Source organism: Sparus aurata, chromosome 11, assembly GCF_900880675.1.
Source record: "Sparus aurata chromosome 11, fSpaAur1.1, whole genome shotgun sequence".
Classification (NCBI taxonomy): domain Eukaryota; kingdom Metazoa; phylum Chordata; class Actinopteri; order Spariformes; family Sparidae; genus Sparus; species Sparus aurata.
Window position 1 is genome coordinate 28,856,778 of NC_044197.1, and position 15,506 is coordinate 28,872,283.

The 15,506-nt window shown below is 46.0% G+C and overlaps 1 protein-coding gene across 3 annotated transcripts; it reads left to right on the top strand.

The window, feature by feature from the left end:
- The first annotated feature begins 2,298 nt into the window (after nt 1-2,298).
- On the top strand, nt 2,299-13,883 carry b3galt2 (UDP-Gal:betaGlcNAc beta 1,3-galactosyltransferase, polypeptide 2). Of its 3 annotated transcripts, none has more exons than XM_030433865.1 (2): nt 2,299-2,446; nt 11,482-13,883. In XM_030433865.1, exon 2 carries the CDS (start codon nt 11,834-11,836, stop codon nt 13,178-13,180), a length of 1,347 nt encoding a protein of 448 aa, XP_030289725.1. In that variant the 5' UTR covers nt 2,299-2,446; nt 11,482-11,833; the 3' UTR covers nt 13,181-13,883. The 3 variants fall into 3 exon arrangements, with proteins under 3 accessions (XP_030289725.1, XP_030289727.1, XP_030289724.1); XM_030433867.1 differs by lacking the exon at nt 2,299-2,446 and adding an exon at nt 2,511-2,530; XM_030433864.1 differs by lacking the exon at nt 2,299-2,446 and adding an exon at nt 2,566-3,702.
- The last annotated feature ends 1,623 nt before the right edge of the window (nt 13,884-15,506 follow it).

A 15,506-nucleotide genomic window follows, 5' to 3' on the forward strand; every position in this document is an offset into this window, starting at 1 on the left:
GCAGTGTTTAGAATTTTCTGTCACTTTATCGTGCCGATAGGAGACAATCGGCGCGATATAGCTGCAAAAAACAACATTCCAGTCCTATATAAGATTTGACCACGGGGCTTTATATGCACTTAATTCTAAAAACCACTGTTGGGTTTACATTTAATTAAATGCACGAATAGTCAAACCGTATGTAGACACTCAAAAATCACACCATCATTCCAAAACGACTGCTTTTATGATGCCCCCCACTCTTCTAGGACTGATTTCTACCTGATTTTGGAACCTGGCTGCAGATATCTGCTCCCATTCTGCCATAAAGTTGGCACCAAATTGATGCTGGATGAATTGTTTGGCTGTGGCGGTGCGATTTCTCCCTCACTGAAGCTATAGGAGCCGAGGCACAAACAATTAAAAGCAGCCTCAAACCAGAGGTGCTCTTCAGGCTGGCCACGCTGGATGCTTGTGTAATGCTTGGTGGTTGCGTGGCTGCTGCAGCGAGGCTCCTGCCTGGCCTATCTGTCTACATGGACTCCATGACTCTGATAATAATCGATAAATACGATGGTGTGATTTTCCTTTACCCCGCTGAAAGGGCAAGAAAGTGGAGGTGAAGAGGGGGGGAAAGAGAAGGAAAAAAACTGCCCTTCACCTGTTGTGTGTGTTCTCTTCATGTCTGTGACATATTCTATACATACAGACATTAAAATGCTGGCATGATGTCCATTTGGCTGTCTACAGGTCGTTTTCAGGTCAAACCGTGCCCGTGTCGCGGTACATATTGGTGAGACTCTGAATTTCAAGATGATGCGCCGCTGCAGCCGCGCCTGACGGATGTGAGAAGCGCGACTAACGCAGCCAGTGTGTCCACTTTAAGCTGTTCATATGGATGGCGAAATGAAAAGCAAGACGTAACACCACGCACACACATGCCGCTCAAGCGTCCAGCATGGCCAGCCTGTTAGGTATGTAGACCTTCTAAACACTCTGCCATACAGTAAAACGGTCATTTTCAGTACATTCAAGCAACTACATGGAAACTACATTTTTTCTTGATGCCGGCAGCCTGTGTGATGGCGGTGAAGCATCATGAAACTTCGTGTTTTGGTGCCGTACTGTACCACCGAACTAAAGAGCAGCTTCGTTACTCGGGCTGTGGGATGCCTTAATTCAATCTGGTCCAGCGAGGATTTTTTGCTGACAGAACCATCATTTGTAATAATAATAATAATACATTTTATTTGGAGGAGCCTTTCAAGACACCCAAGGACACCTTACAGTGCAGGAGAACACACTCACACTAGTTAAAACAGCAAATCATGACAAAGACATGACCAGCATGAACAAAACAAAACAATTTGTCAGTCGTTACGTTAAGTGGAGAGAAGAAGCAGCATGTGGCTACTTAGCTATGCGATGCTATGCGATGCTAATGTCTTGTTGTGTTGTGCTAGTGTTGAGAGTTTGCGCGCACTGTGCCAGTGTTATTCAAACCAACGCCGACGAGCAATATTATGCAAATTGTTTTCTGCGAGAAATAATAATAATAATAATGCTCTCATTATATGTTCGTCTTGGGAGCAGCTGAGTGTGACACCTAGGGGTCCACTTTGGTATTACCGACCGCATCACATCAAATCGGTTTTAAAAGGCGCCAAATCTATTTAAGCGTTTAATATATTAGTATCAAATGGCCAGTTGCGTTGAAAAAGTGCGACACTTTCTCAAATGAGATGGAAGGACATGCTGCACTGAGTGGTATCTATCTGGCTTGGGCCGGTTCAGTTTAGACAACAATCCCCCAACTGGCAGGAACGCAACGAAGCTTGTTTGATCACACAAGGAAATTGCAAGGAGCAGCAGGAGTAGTCCAGTGTCTGTTTATTTGTTTCAAACGAGTTACTTCCTTTCCATCATTATATCAATTAAATAGAAATAAAAAAAAAAAAAAAAAAAACAGTAAAACAACAAGAATAGCCTTACTCTTTAACACATTGTGTATCTACCATTGCAGCTCTGGCAGTCCGGACCATCAGTAGGAGACACGCAATATTTCTGTGGATGCAGCTGCACTGTGCATTAATTAAGTTGAATTCAGCGCAGAGGCGACCGGAAGTCAGACACAGAATCCACAAGACATTCGGTTAATTTTCCAAAATAAAATACTTGCCCAAACATATAAAAGAAAAGAGACAAATACAAGCACTTCTACTAATCATTCAGGGGAGAACATTCATCTTTTGTCTGTTCGTTGTTGCATTTATAACACAAAAGTATAACTCCGGTCTCGCGTGATTCTGTAATTATCGTGGGAACTCGTCAGTCTTGCAACTCCAGCTGTCTGGCAGTGCTGCGCTGCACTCCAAACAGAGCAGGTGTGGATGACAGAGCTCGGAGAGAAACCGAAGCGGAGTTGGTCCGCACCGTGCATGCTATGGAACCAGTGTGGAAGTCCCGGGTAAGATAGTTGACACCTGCCATGAGGCAACTTGTGGAGTCTGGGGTCTGTTTGTGGGCGGGCCTGAGCCGGCATGTCCGATGTGTAAGTTAGATACTCTACTCGCTGTTTCATCTGAACCGTTTATGAGTTGCCCTAAAATAAATATGACCATGTTTTGTACAATAAGTTTATAAAATACACTGTTTTTCATGACCAATGCTGGGAGCCCAGGTGTGTCAAACTGAAAAACTGACTGCCAGTTTATCCAATACATCCTAAATAATTATATGTGGGAGCACATTTAAGTTTTGGCGTGTCTAAGTGCGCGCGCGCGCGCGCGCGTGTGTGCCTTTGTCTGAGGAGGTGTTTTTTTTCACCCATACCCCATGAACGCAACATGAGCGTCTAACGGGGGTCACGTGAGATGCTCCGCTAATAATGCAGTGACGTGGGAGAGTTCCGTCAGTGTAGCGGTGTCTTACAGCAAGCTTACCCGGGCCAGCGCCTGCCTTGCCCGGTTTGGGAGATCCGACAGGGGTCGGTCCAAGGCGGAGCGGAGGAAAGATTCAGGAGAAGAAAAACAAGAAGGAGCGGGTAGGGGAAGATAGACGAGTAGTTGTTGTTTTTTTCATTCTCCTTCAGGACTCTGGGAACATGTTTTGGCAGTGACTGGGAGAGGATATTATTATATATATATTTCCTGTTCTTCGTCGCTTTCACTGCGCCGAGACTGTAGCACCAGCCCGCGGAGCATCGTGAAGGACCAGCCGCGCTCCTGCTGCCCCGGCCGCCGCTGCTCTCCCCTCCTTGTGGCGGACAGCGCTGTGGATGCTGCGGCGTCTCCTCTTTCATTCTTTTGCCGTTTTTAAAAAAATAAAACAACAGCTCTTGGAGAGGGAGCTACAACTTGGATAAGATTCAGGCAACAACAGCGAAAGAGCTGAGGGGAAGGCGAACATATTTGAGGTGGAGGGACGCCTATAACTCGCAAGGAGCGGGAGAGAGAGGAGAGGAGAGCAGAGGAGGAGTCGCAGCAGGAGGGGAACCAAAAACCTGCAGGTCTGTTGAGCCTTGGAGGGGGGGGGGGGGATGAGGACGTGGACAACACATCCGAGGTGTCACTGTGATTAGCGGAGAGCGAGCTGGAGAGAGGAGAGAGGTTGTTTCCCGATCCGAGGAGGCGGTGATGGCGGGTGAAGGCAGCGGGGTTCACACACTCCGTCGGCCGACCGCAGCCCTGTCAGGAGCCGCAGCAGCAGCATGAGGAGGACGAGGTAGGCAGGCTACGCAGCACTGCACGTCTCATCTGTCCCCCCACATTGTCATTATTCATTTAGCCTTCCCCGCCCTCCTCTCCCCTCCATTACATCCAGCCAGCCACCCGTCCTTTCTTCCAGCCGCCTTGCCTGGTATGCATCCATCCATCAATCCATCAATCCACCCATCCATTAATCCAGCAGCCATCTGTGCCCTTCCTCCGTGTCCCAGCATCCTGCATCTCCTCTCCGTCGGGCACTTTTTTGGTTGGACCCACCTCAGCGGCTTCCCTAAATGTTGCATTGACACTGAGGGGGGCCCTCGGGTCAGGTGAATGAAAATCAAGAATACTTAACATTTTAGCGTCACTTCACTCCCTAAGGATGAATGTGAGTGGTAGTTCAGAGCTTTTTCACCTCTCCTCCTATCAGAGAGTCCCGGAGGCACAATCGCAGTCATCAAGCAGGGGTCAGTGGTTTATACTGTATTGGATACATGGATGCAAGTTTAGGAAACCCCCCTTCTTGGACCTGCCAAGAGGCCAGGCCAGGGAGTTCCCATTGATCCGGCTCAATTATCAGAGCTTTTTATCCACTTCATCACGTCCAGCTGCCTGAACTCTCTGGCACCGGATCTCGTGCCGTAGCCGGAGGATATCTGCTAAATGATGAGATGGACATTAAAAAAGAAAAAAAAAATGCTGCTAAGCTCACCATCTGGGTATTCACTTTGCCCACCAGACTGTGAAACTTTAATAGGGTCTAATTTTCAAACCACCTCATAATTTATGGCCGTGGCGTCTGAGCTGACAAACCCCCCCCCCCCTGGAATAAAGGGTCGAAGCGAGCAGAATACGGCCGGGCTTTATTAACGGAAATGCTGCGAGGAATTAAATTCAGCGGTATAAGTTGGCAGCAGCACAGTGAGAAGGGTTGGATATCAGTCACAGCGAGCGGAAGAAAAATCACTGTCATATAATATTTACTACAGCTACAGCGGCTCCGAGCTGCCAAAGCTTTATTTCCCAGAGGTCTCTTGTATTTTTGAGTCCAGTTTTTAAGAGGCTGTTCCATCCTTTGTTACAGTCTTTTTTTTTTTTTTACAGGACAAGTGAATCTAAATGTTGCCCCGTACGTCTGCATTACATGGCCCCGACTCGCGTTAAAGGGTCAGTTCACACAAAAGAACATTTTCTCAGCAGTTTTGGCCTCACCTGGGGACGCTTTGAGACGTCCGTGCGGGAGTTCTGCCTCCACCCCCGACACGCTGTGGGGCTGATGGAGTTTCGTGTGTGGTGCTCACAACATGGGGGGGGAAAAAAAGTGCTTGTTAAAAAAATATTATTTTCATTAGTGATTATTTTGCTTTTAAAAAAAATACTGTTTAGTCCAAAAGACAAGGCACAAAGCTAAAACAGTTTGAACACGTGTTTTACTAAACGAGTATCCAAATATTACGCTGATTAATTATCTGTTGATCAGCTCATCGGCTGCTGAACGTTTCATTTGGGTTCTATAAAAAACAAAATAATTATTAAAAAAAAATAATCAACTGCAAATTATCTTTAAAGAAACACAGCTCCGGTTGTTCTCGGTTGATTCCCTGACATCGGGGGAACTGTTTTTTTGTGTTTTTATTGGAACAGTTTTGTAACCAAACAAAAATGTCTCCCTCTGTTGTGTCGAGGTGGAGGCAAGAGGTCTCAGAGACGGTCCAAATGTGGACAAACAAAGCAGACTGAGAGCTTTCGTGGTAGGAGAGATGGTGTGTATTTGTGTGTGTTTTTTTTTTTTTATAGTCGGGTTGAACTGACCCTTTTCAGGATCAGATATGGTCGTGTTGCGTGACGTGGAGGCTCCGATGGCCTGGCCCAGATCTGACCAGCTTCTAGTGATGAAGGCTAAAATAAAAAAAAAAAAAAAAAAAAAACACAGCTGGCCATCCCGTGTCACTCATCTGCTCTGCAACACTTAGCGAGGACTCAACCCTCCCTCTCCCAGCGGTGCTATCCTAGTTGAGTCACAGACATTTTCAAAGGGTCAGCTCACTAAAATACCCCCAGACGCATCTTTATCGGGGCTATTTATTGGACACAACGTTTGTTTTTGGGGCACAGCAAAGATGCGTGTTTCCGTTTTCTGAATGCAGTTTAAATGTTTGGGCCGTCGCGGATTTAATTCACTTCGGGTTGTGGCTTAAATCTCAGTGTCAGACCTTCAGAACAGCAGCAGTAAACTGAAAACAGACTGCAGGGAGTTGGTCAGAAAACTTTTTTTTGGTTTTCTGTTGTTTTTTTGAGTGAACTGTCGACGCAGGTACACTCATGGGATTAAAGGGACAGAGTGAATCAGTGGACAGCGCCACCTGTTGGCCAGTAGGTGAATAAAAAATAAAAACTGGACAAAAACATTGCAGTAAAAAGTTAATTATTAATAAATATATCAAATACAAAGTACACTTTCTGCTGTTGTCAGTGGAGATAATAGTATCGTTAAAGAATGTAGACTATGTCCACATGTTGCGTAAGCTGGTACACCTGAACACCACATGTTGCATTTGAGAGTGCTTAAAAACAAGTAGCAGGCAGATTAGCAGTTAGCTTCAAATAATGCTTCAAACTGTGTGCATTTATCATTTACACATACAATATAAAATCTAACCGTTGTTTCCCAAACTAAACTAAACTAAACTAATGAATCGTTAACATCAGTTAATAGCTATCAAACTGTTAAATGCCTCATAAACTTTTTGTTAAGTATATATTTAAACATTATTTGGATGGCCATTAAAAAACATTTAACTGGTGAAATGATTATTAACTAAAGCCGAATAACTATACATTTACCATTTATTAATGTAGGTTAGTCTTGTTACTGAAAGGGGTAATGAAAAGTGTTCACGTAGTTGGGTTAGGGTTAGATAAATAGTTGAATAAAAAAAACTACAAAAAGTTGCTAAAAGTACAGGAACAACCGTTAGCTAACTGTTTACTTAGTTGGGTCAACGGATAAACGGTTAGTTTGCTAAACTAACTTGGGTAAATACTTTAGATAAATGATGGAAGAAGTTGGCTTAGAGTTGTGAATTAACAGTTCAAATAGTTAGGTAATGGACAAACAGCTGTATAGTAATGGATTGGGTTGGCAGATGGATAAATAGTGTAATGTCTAATTTATCCCACTAGTTGTACAATTGCAAACTTGCATTTGCATGGAGGAACCCATCCAGTTTAAAATCAATTCAAACGAACACAATAGCGACACGACAGCTGATGTCTGATATGTGGTGTCTTTTCCTCTCTTATCCACAAAGGCTGCAGGGGGATATCTGAAAGGGAAAAGGGAAACAAAAAATGTTTGTGAAGTGCACCATACATATTCATTCAGATTTTCTGAAGATGAAAACCTAATACTTTACTTTGGTTAAGGAGAATTGGTTGTCAAATGGCTCTGTCTCAGACGGAGAGTGACGGTTAGAAAGAGGAGCAACCTCAGCGCCCCTCACCTCTATTTCACTGGTTTTCTCCACAGTCTTTATGAACTCTTCACTGCAATCGCTTGGTAAAACAAGAGCCAGACAATGACAGGCTGTCGAGAAAGAGTGCAGCTGAACAGGGACGAGGAAAGTGACCAGGATGGAAGGGACTGAGACGAGCGTTGAGGGGAGAGGTGTGGGCTCACCAGCTGCCTCCCTACTGTCGACTGACTGCTCTGAACAGAGTGCGGAACTGAGTTCCCAAGAAGCTTCTCTTCCTTGAGAGAACAATAGCAGATTATGAAACTCTTGTTTTGCTCCGCTTGCCCGGCCTCGTCGGCAGTCATGTCAAGCTGTCATGGATCTTGCCAGAATAAGCAGTACAGTGCACACGTGTAGATGATAAAGATGGTTATGAACCACATATCTCAGTAGCTAAGTTTGGGTTTTGGCCCCTAGCTAGAGTCCCGACATTGCCGACTGAGAGCCAGGGGCGGGGTCTCAAATGATGACAGAACAGTGGGTGTGGATGCCCATCAAATGAACTGGGTGTAACAACTGTACTCTCAACAGTCTACGATGAAGCATTAAACAGACAGAGACGGAGGCCAGCGAAGTCATCTCGGACTTGTTTTGCTACGGAGTTCAGGCGGAATGGATCAAAGGAAGCCTGGTTTTCATTTCCTAGACAGCAGCTGGGTATCGAATAGACTTTGAAAACCTTCCTGCATCACAATTGACAACATTGGTCAGTAGAGGGAGAAGATACAAAACTAAAAAAGATTTATTCATGGCAGCTGGCTGCATCATCCTCTGAAACCGGGAGCCATACATCTTATTGCACAAGCAGTTCCCGCTAAAGCTAAGCAATATACAACAATCAGTGCTCGCGTCATGACAAAAGTCATAAACTGAAATACTCAAAATACTCCATTAAAGTCTTAATTAAAGCCTAGAAGTACATTTCTGCATTTTGAGCAGAAGGGAATATACCAAATCTCAGGTCATGGAGCCCCACACTGTCAAATCTGTCCATCTTTCAGTGGTGAAATATATCTGTAGGCACGAGACTCAAACTAAATGCCAAACAGAAGTGGGCCATTCTGACTGATAATCTGCAGAATGTGCTTTATTCCACCATGAAAGTTTAAACCAATAGTACTGCCTTGAAGCAATCTCAGCTCAAAACGTGTTGATTAACGGAGAGATAATCACCCAGAAGGTCCTGTTTTGAAAGTACGTTGTCTGATAATCTGCTTCCGTCTTCTAAAGTATGAGGATTTTGCTGTCATAAATGAGACTAAACTGACTACCCAGAGTTGTTTGACTGTAGTCTTTTGTGCTCTAAATTTCTTTTCAGACTTCATAGACGACTCTTCAATCAGTCGACCTTTTTGAAAGTAGCAGTGTGCCGCACAGCCTTCGTGAGAGATTTTTCTAAAAACCCCCATACTTTTCTTTAGTCTGATGAAGGCCGCGTGCTACAGCCCAACCTTAACATTAAAATAAACCACAAATGTGGATTGTTGCTTCAAGGCAGTGTTATTAGTCTGCACGGGAACCTCGCTCGGCTACATAATCAGTCGGGCCTGTTTGGATGAAGCAGAATTTAACCTCTAACTTCAACGAGCAGCCACTCCGACACGGCTCACAAACGGGGGAGCTGTGTTTTTTTTTTTTTTCTTCTGAATGTGTGTCGCCATCACAAAGAGCAGCGTTTTACTGAACGAAGGTCGCATCCTCATCAGCATCGGCCGATTTGGTTTTGCCTGCCCGACGCGCATTGTGGAGGCAAAAAAAAAAACGGGGCTCGGCTGTTTGTGTTGCCGCGGAAAGAATGAAAGCAAACCGTGGAGGAGGGGTGTTCGTACCTCGCTGTAGGAGGTTTTTTCCTCCGTTTTTTTTTTCCCCCCCTCTGTGTGGTGACAGAGACAACACTATAATGTATGCCTAGTATGTCACTGTGTCACTCCCCCAGCCCTCGCTCTGATTATTGACCGCTGCGGAATCGCTGGGGCTTTAATTAGTGCTAGTGTAACTAATTGGCTTGCATAGAAGTGACATTGATGGGAGGCAAGAAAATGAATTAATGAGGGGAGGCATTGGCAGATTAAACGGGACCGCTAAGAAGTGAAAATGGATGTCTGATCCTCCCAGTGAAATTGGCATTTACGTCGGAAAACGGAAAAAAACAAAGTCGCACACTCAGCCTGCCACGGTCGTCTGCGTGCGAGTGTGTGGGCGGCTTGGATGCGGGAGCGTGTGTGGGCATCCGTTCTCTGTGTGTGTGTGTGTTTGTGTGCGTGTGTATCTCTGCGTGCGCGTGCGTTTCCGTGTATATGCGCCATTCTGTGTGTGCACACTTCATCAGAGCTCACGCAAGCAGATGTTCATTTAGTTGACAGCAGAAATCTCTCGAGCGCTGGATATGCTTCGATGTAAAGTATGTTAACCTTTAAAACAAAGCCGGCCCTGGCCCCTCTCATTCTCCTGTAATTGCTTGCGCTGGGTAAGCACACTCGCCTGAAAAGGGTATCGTGTTCCCTGCCAGTTGTCATGATGAATGAGCAAACATAGCGGGAAATGAAAATTGGAAGTTTCCAGAAGATCGGCCTCGCACCATCGGGCGTGTAGCGTCCGCACAAAACAACGCCGTGTTTCTTCGGTGTCTGCAGATTTAAAGCAAGTGAACGAATAAACTGAAAGGCGATGAGGGGAGTCAATAAATGAACACAGGAAGGAAGGGTAGCTGTAAGACCTGCCCTGCAGCTACATTAATATTCACAAGAGTCTAGTACAACCTGCAAGACTCGACTGGCATATTCTGTTTTCTTTGGTGGTGTGTGTGTGTGTGTGTGTGTGTGTGTGTGTGTGTGTGTGTGAGAGAACAGAAATGATGATGTGTGTGTCTCGTCAGGACATAATTATGTGTGATGTGCACATGCGTCTTTGGTGAGTCTGCAGACAGGAGCGTGCGGCACGCTGTTTGTGTTGTATATCATTAAGTCTGCTCTGTGTTAGTGGGTCTGAGCTCAAAAAAAAAAAAAAATTGATTGTGTGCGCAGTATTTGCCGTGCATGTGATTATGTGCCAACGCATAGTAAATTTTGTGCTTGTGCAAACGGATTGTTTGCCTTTGTGGGTTAGAGAAATAAGCGTGCGCATATGTGATCGCCTCTGCGCCTCCCTCGGCACACAAGTCCCCCGCGGGCGACAGATGCAGTCATTCACGTCACATTGAGTCCGCCTTGCTGCACGTTTCTGTGCTTGCATGTGTATATTATCATGCGCACGTTTCCTCGTGCGTCCTGTATTTATGCCTGGACGATCGAGCGGCCCGGGCGGTCTCGACTAGCGGGAAGGCAGCATTGATAAGCTGCAGGTGGAAGGTGAATGGCGGGTGGAGGCTGTTATCGCCAGAGGCTGGCTCAGGCTTTCGGCACCACTGCCTGCTGGACCCTGAAAACTCATTTTGACAGATGCATCTCCTCCCTCGCTGTCGACGCGCAGCAGGGGGCTGATGACACTCGCTCGCCCAAGCGGCTCAGAGTAGCGTTAGCCGGCACCACGTTGAGCAAACCTGCAATTTATACTTATGCCTCAGGCATTAAGCTGAATAATGACATGCAAGAGGGAAACTGCCATCTCACCATGCCCGGCACCAGACAGCCTGCTCATAGTTTCCTCAAGAAGTCATTTCTGTTCACTATTTTTAGATGTGAGATGAGTTTGTAATGATCGAGGACATTCTCCCATGTCCTCATTTAGTCAGTTGTGTTTACCGTGAGATTGATTTATCCTAAAAGTACATGTCATGCTTTACCCCCATTAACAAGGCGCACATCTGGATGGCGCTTTCTTATTCAGCCATTCATTTTTACAGCAGCTTTCTTCCCTCCTGTCGCTGACCCGCTCGCAACACAATTCTCTAAACCCACGATTTTTCTTTCGTCAGAAGGCAACATCCCCAGAGTCGTCTGTGTTCCATGTTTCGGTCCAATCAAAGATGCTACAACGCTGCCGTATTGATTCAGCTTCTCCCTTTCAAAATGTTCAGTCAGCTTACCAAAAGTGCCATTTACCATAGTGGGCACTGCATCCACAGAAAGCTCTAATTAGGGCTTTTGCATCTGGAAGAAATTAATTCAGAGTATGTCAAAACAAATCATAAATGAAATGATTAAGAAATGAGCTCGCTTGTCCCCGCAAAAAGAATAAAAAACACATCTATAATTCAGACAATTGACATGTTGTGCAGTGCCAGCGAATAGAGGCTTCATTCGGACAACTGCCAAGACTGTTTTCTCTGTTTCTCTTTTCAGATCAGAGAGAGCAAACACAGAGGAGGTGACCCTTATCATATCCTGAAGGAGTCGAGACATAGAGCATGATCTTGTGTTTGTCTGCAGTGCCAAAGAAGTGCCAGGGAGAAGCCTCCATGGCCAGAGAATCATCGCCTTCCTAGCTCCTCCAGGAGCCCTTTTAACCCCGCTCCGAGCTGCACTGGGGGGCTCAAACGTTCCCCTGACTCCACCAGGAGGCCCACTCCAACCCGTCTGCCAGCTCAGATAACCCTCTGACTGTTGGCAACCACATGTTTGAGGTGACTGTATGTGATCGCCGCCGCCGCCCATTCTCGAGCAGCAGCAGCCTCCTGCGACCCCGATCTGCACCATGCAGTGGAGACGGCGGCACTGCTGTCCCATCAAGATGACCTGGACGGTCAAGCGTTCGCTCTTCCGGACCCATGTGGCCGGCCTCCTCTCGCTCGCTCTGCTCTTCACCCTCTTCTTATTTTTCAGCCACCAGGAATGGCTGCCGGGACGCAGCGGGCCCCGGGAGAACCCGCTGGCCTACACGGTCAGGGGCTTCCGCAGTCCCAAAGGAGAAGCCAACCAAAGCAACTCCCTGAGGAGCCTGTGGAAGGAGACGGGATATGTAGCGCCAAAGCCTCTGCTCAACCTCAGCTCTCAGCAGGCAGATGGGGCAGCGGGGGAGGCGGCAGGAGGTGGGGGGGGAGGAGGAGGAGGAGGAGGAGGAGGAGGAGCCAAGATGGGTGTAATGGGGCTCGGGGACTCTATGAGCACTAACAACAGTTTACAGAAGGAGATGGGTGTAGGAGGAAGGCTCAGTGCTCAGCCGTACCGCTACATCCTGAACGAGCCCTTCAAATGTCGGGACAGCACCCCCTTCCTCATCCTACTAATCGCTGCAGAGCCCGGCCAGGCCGATGCCCGCAACGCCATCCGTCAGACATGGGGGAATGAGAGCACAGCCATGGGTCTGGGGTTCGTCCGTCTTTTCCTGCTTGGCACAGGAAAGAGCTCAGACACCTCTCTCCAGGGCAGCATAGAGGAAGAGAGTCGCGTTTACCACGACATCATCCAACAGGAATATCAGGACACTTACTACAACCTGACCATCAAAACCCTGATGGGCATGAACTGGGTGGCCACCTATTGCCCACATGCCTCCTATGTGATGAAGACAGACAGCGACATGTTTGTCAATACTGAGTATCTCATCCAAAAGCTGCTGAAGCCAGAGCTGCCTCCCAAGCAGAGGTACTTCACCGGCTACCTGATGAGGGGCTACGCACCAAACCGAAACAAAGACAGCAAGTGGTACATGCCGCCAGAGCTGTACCCGAGCGAGCGCTACCCGATATTCTGCTCGGGCACGGGGTACGTGTTCTCAGGGGACATGGCCGAGCTGATCTACCAGGCCTCTCTCAGCATACGCAGGCTGCACCTGGAGGACGTTTACGTGGGGATCTGCCTGGCGAAGCTGCGCATCGACCCAGTGCCCCCTCCCAACGAGTTCCTCTTCAACCACTGGCGGGTGTCTTACTCCAGTTGTAAGTACAGCCACCTGATCACATCCCATCAGTTCCACCCCAATGAACTCATCAAGTACTGGAACCACTTGCAGAGCAACAAGCACAACGCCTGCATCAACTTGACCAAGGAAAAGAATGGCAGGTACAGACACCGAAAGTTTCACGGGGAGAGGCCTCCCTGATGCATCCTGTGACGACCACCCGCCTCAGTAAAGGGAGATGGGCGCACTGTAACTACAGCTGATGGGGGGCATGTTGAACTCAGCACTATACACTATATGGGGAAAAGCACATTGTTTTTGGTATTGTGTACAGTCGATGATTCAAACTATTTTTTTAATTTGAGGAAAAAAAACTGTTAAGTATTGTAAACCTGTGGAGCTATTTCTGAAAGGGAGATATGGAGCATGCACAAAGTGCTGCTGCTCAACATCGGTGTTTATAATAATTCAGGTGCCAACAGAACGGTGGTAACTCAAGCTACAGTTAATGTGAGGGCTCTCCTCGAGAGGGTATTAAAGTATGTCGCACTCCAAAAAAAACGAAAAAAAAAGTAACAATTTGTGTTTACACAGACAAAGGGAAATGCACATGTATTATGTCGACAGTTACACTACCTAAATATGAATGAAAGTATCTTTGACGTTGACCAGTTATGCTGCCCTGTTTCTCAATGTTTACTTTACAGATTTATCAAAGACTATCACTGAAGAGAAAGGTTTATCTGTCATATACTGTATTTTATTTTCAAGGAAATCAACATGAAAGCCCTCAGAATCACGTCAGAGATGACTGAGATTGTATTTTCTAAAGCTTTACATTGAGTATGACTGCACTTGAGCAAATGTGCAATGAATCAGTTAACAATTAAATGTATTGAATTCATTTCGTTCGCAGTCATGTGTGTGATTTATCTGAGACTGATTTATAAATTCAAGCCACTGTAGCAGCTATACTTGCAGTACATCTTATATAGGGCTGGGACGTTCAATATTATCTTATATCAACTTTCGTATCGTGTTGATTCAGACACTACGATATTTTACCAAATTCTGTTTAAAATCAATGATTTTGAGCCACTTTTTAAAAAAACATTTTAAGAAAACAAATGAAGTTTTAGCTTTAAGTGAAGTGATTGGATTGTAATTCCAATTGAGTCCACTTCAAGTTGTACTGAACAACAATCACAAAACAAAAAAATTAGGTTATTAGGTTTAGGAGACAAAACTACACGTTCGATCAAGGTTTGGATTAAAACAGTCAACGTTCGCTTTTGGTTTCACACACGGGACATGAGCAGTGATGATCAACCCAGTGCAAGACAGTGACAACGCCCATCAGACACACAGAACCTTGTGCCTACATCACCCACAATGCACCGTAGTCGCTGAGTGCCATCACTGGAGGCAGTCAATCAGATGACATGCAGCTCCCTCTGGAGCCACTAGTGACCAGACACATTTTTCACATAAGAAGTACTCCTCAAGACCTGTTAAATGTAAAAAATTGGTGGAGTTACCCTTTAAGTAACTTAGGAGCATACTGGGAGCCACAGGAGTTCACACTAATCAGCTACCTGCAGAGAAAAGAGGACACAGGTTAGCACAAGATCCAACCCCAGGAAGACACCGGGGGTCATCACACATGTAAGCACATATGAATAAAACAGTATCATTTACAAAGAACTGCCAGATGGTTGATTTGCGTTCCTTTTGTTTCCTGGCAACCAACTGACACAGCGAGTCCCTTCTCGCTAAGACGTTTCATAGAAGCACTCGTGTGAGACAACCTGGTGCGGCCCATGCCACGATCCTAAACGTATTATATAGATTTCACAGTCACGCGCCTTGTTATCTGTAGCACCCACGCTGCTTTCCCTAACACTTCCCACTTCATTATCTCCTCTTGTGTGACCACCAGTTGCGTTGTTACCGAACAATCACGCCATCTATAAACACGACTCTGAACAAGCCAGGCAAATAATGTGCATTTTCTACAAACATAACATAACCACTGATTGTCAATAGAAGGTAATATTCTATTCAGTGGACCTTGGAGAAATGCATTAACTTCCAAATAGAAAAGTAAAACACTCAGAGAAGTTAAGGTCAGCGAGAAACAATGCGAAGACAACCAATCTCAAGGCTGAGCGATGAAAAATGAATTAAACATCGAAGTCTTCGCTGTCCCCGGGGGAATATAAAATATTCTGCGGCAAAACACCCAAGTTTAGATTTTAATTAAAATTGAATGCATACGATTTTGAAAGGCTGCCAGTGTTACTCCAGATGGAACTGAACTTTCAGCCTGCACAACTGTGTGTATTCGGGAGTGTGTGTGTGTGTGCGCATTAGCGCGGAGGGAGGCAATAAATAAATACACACTCCAGTGCTCAGGGCCACCAACAATAAGAGCATATATAATTGGGTGATGACTTTAAATAGCTTATATCAGATCAAGGTAATCTGAATAAGCTAATGGAGAGCGGGGTGTGGGGACGGGGGGGGC

Coding starts and splice junctions, on each gene's coding strand:
- b3galt2 (XM_030433865.1), top strand. CDS start 11,834: ATGCAGTGGAGACGGCGGCACTGCTGTCCCATCAAGATGACCTGGACG.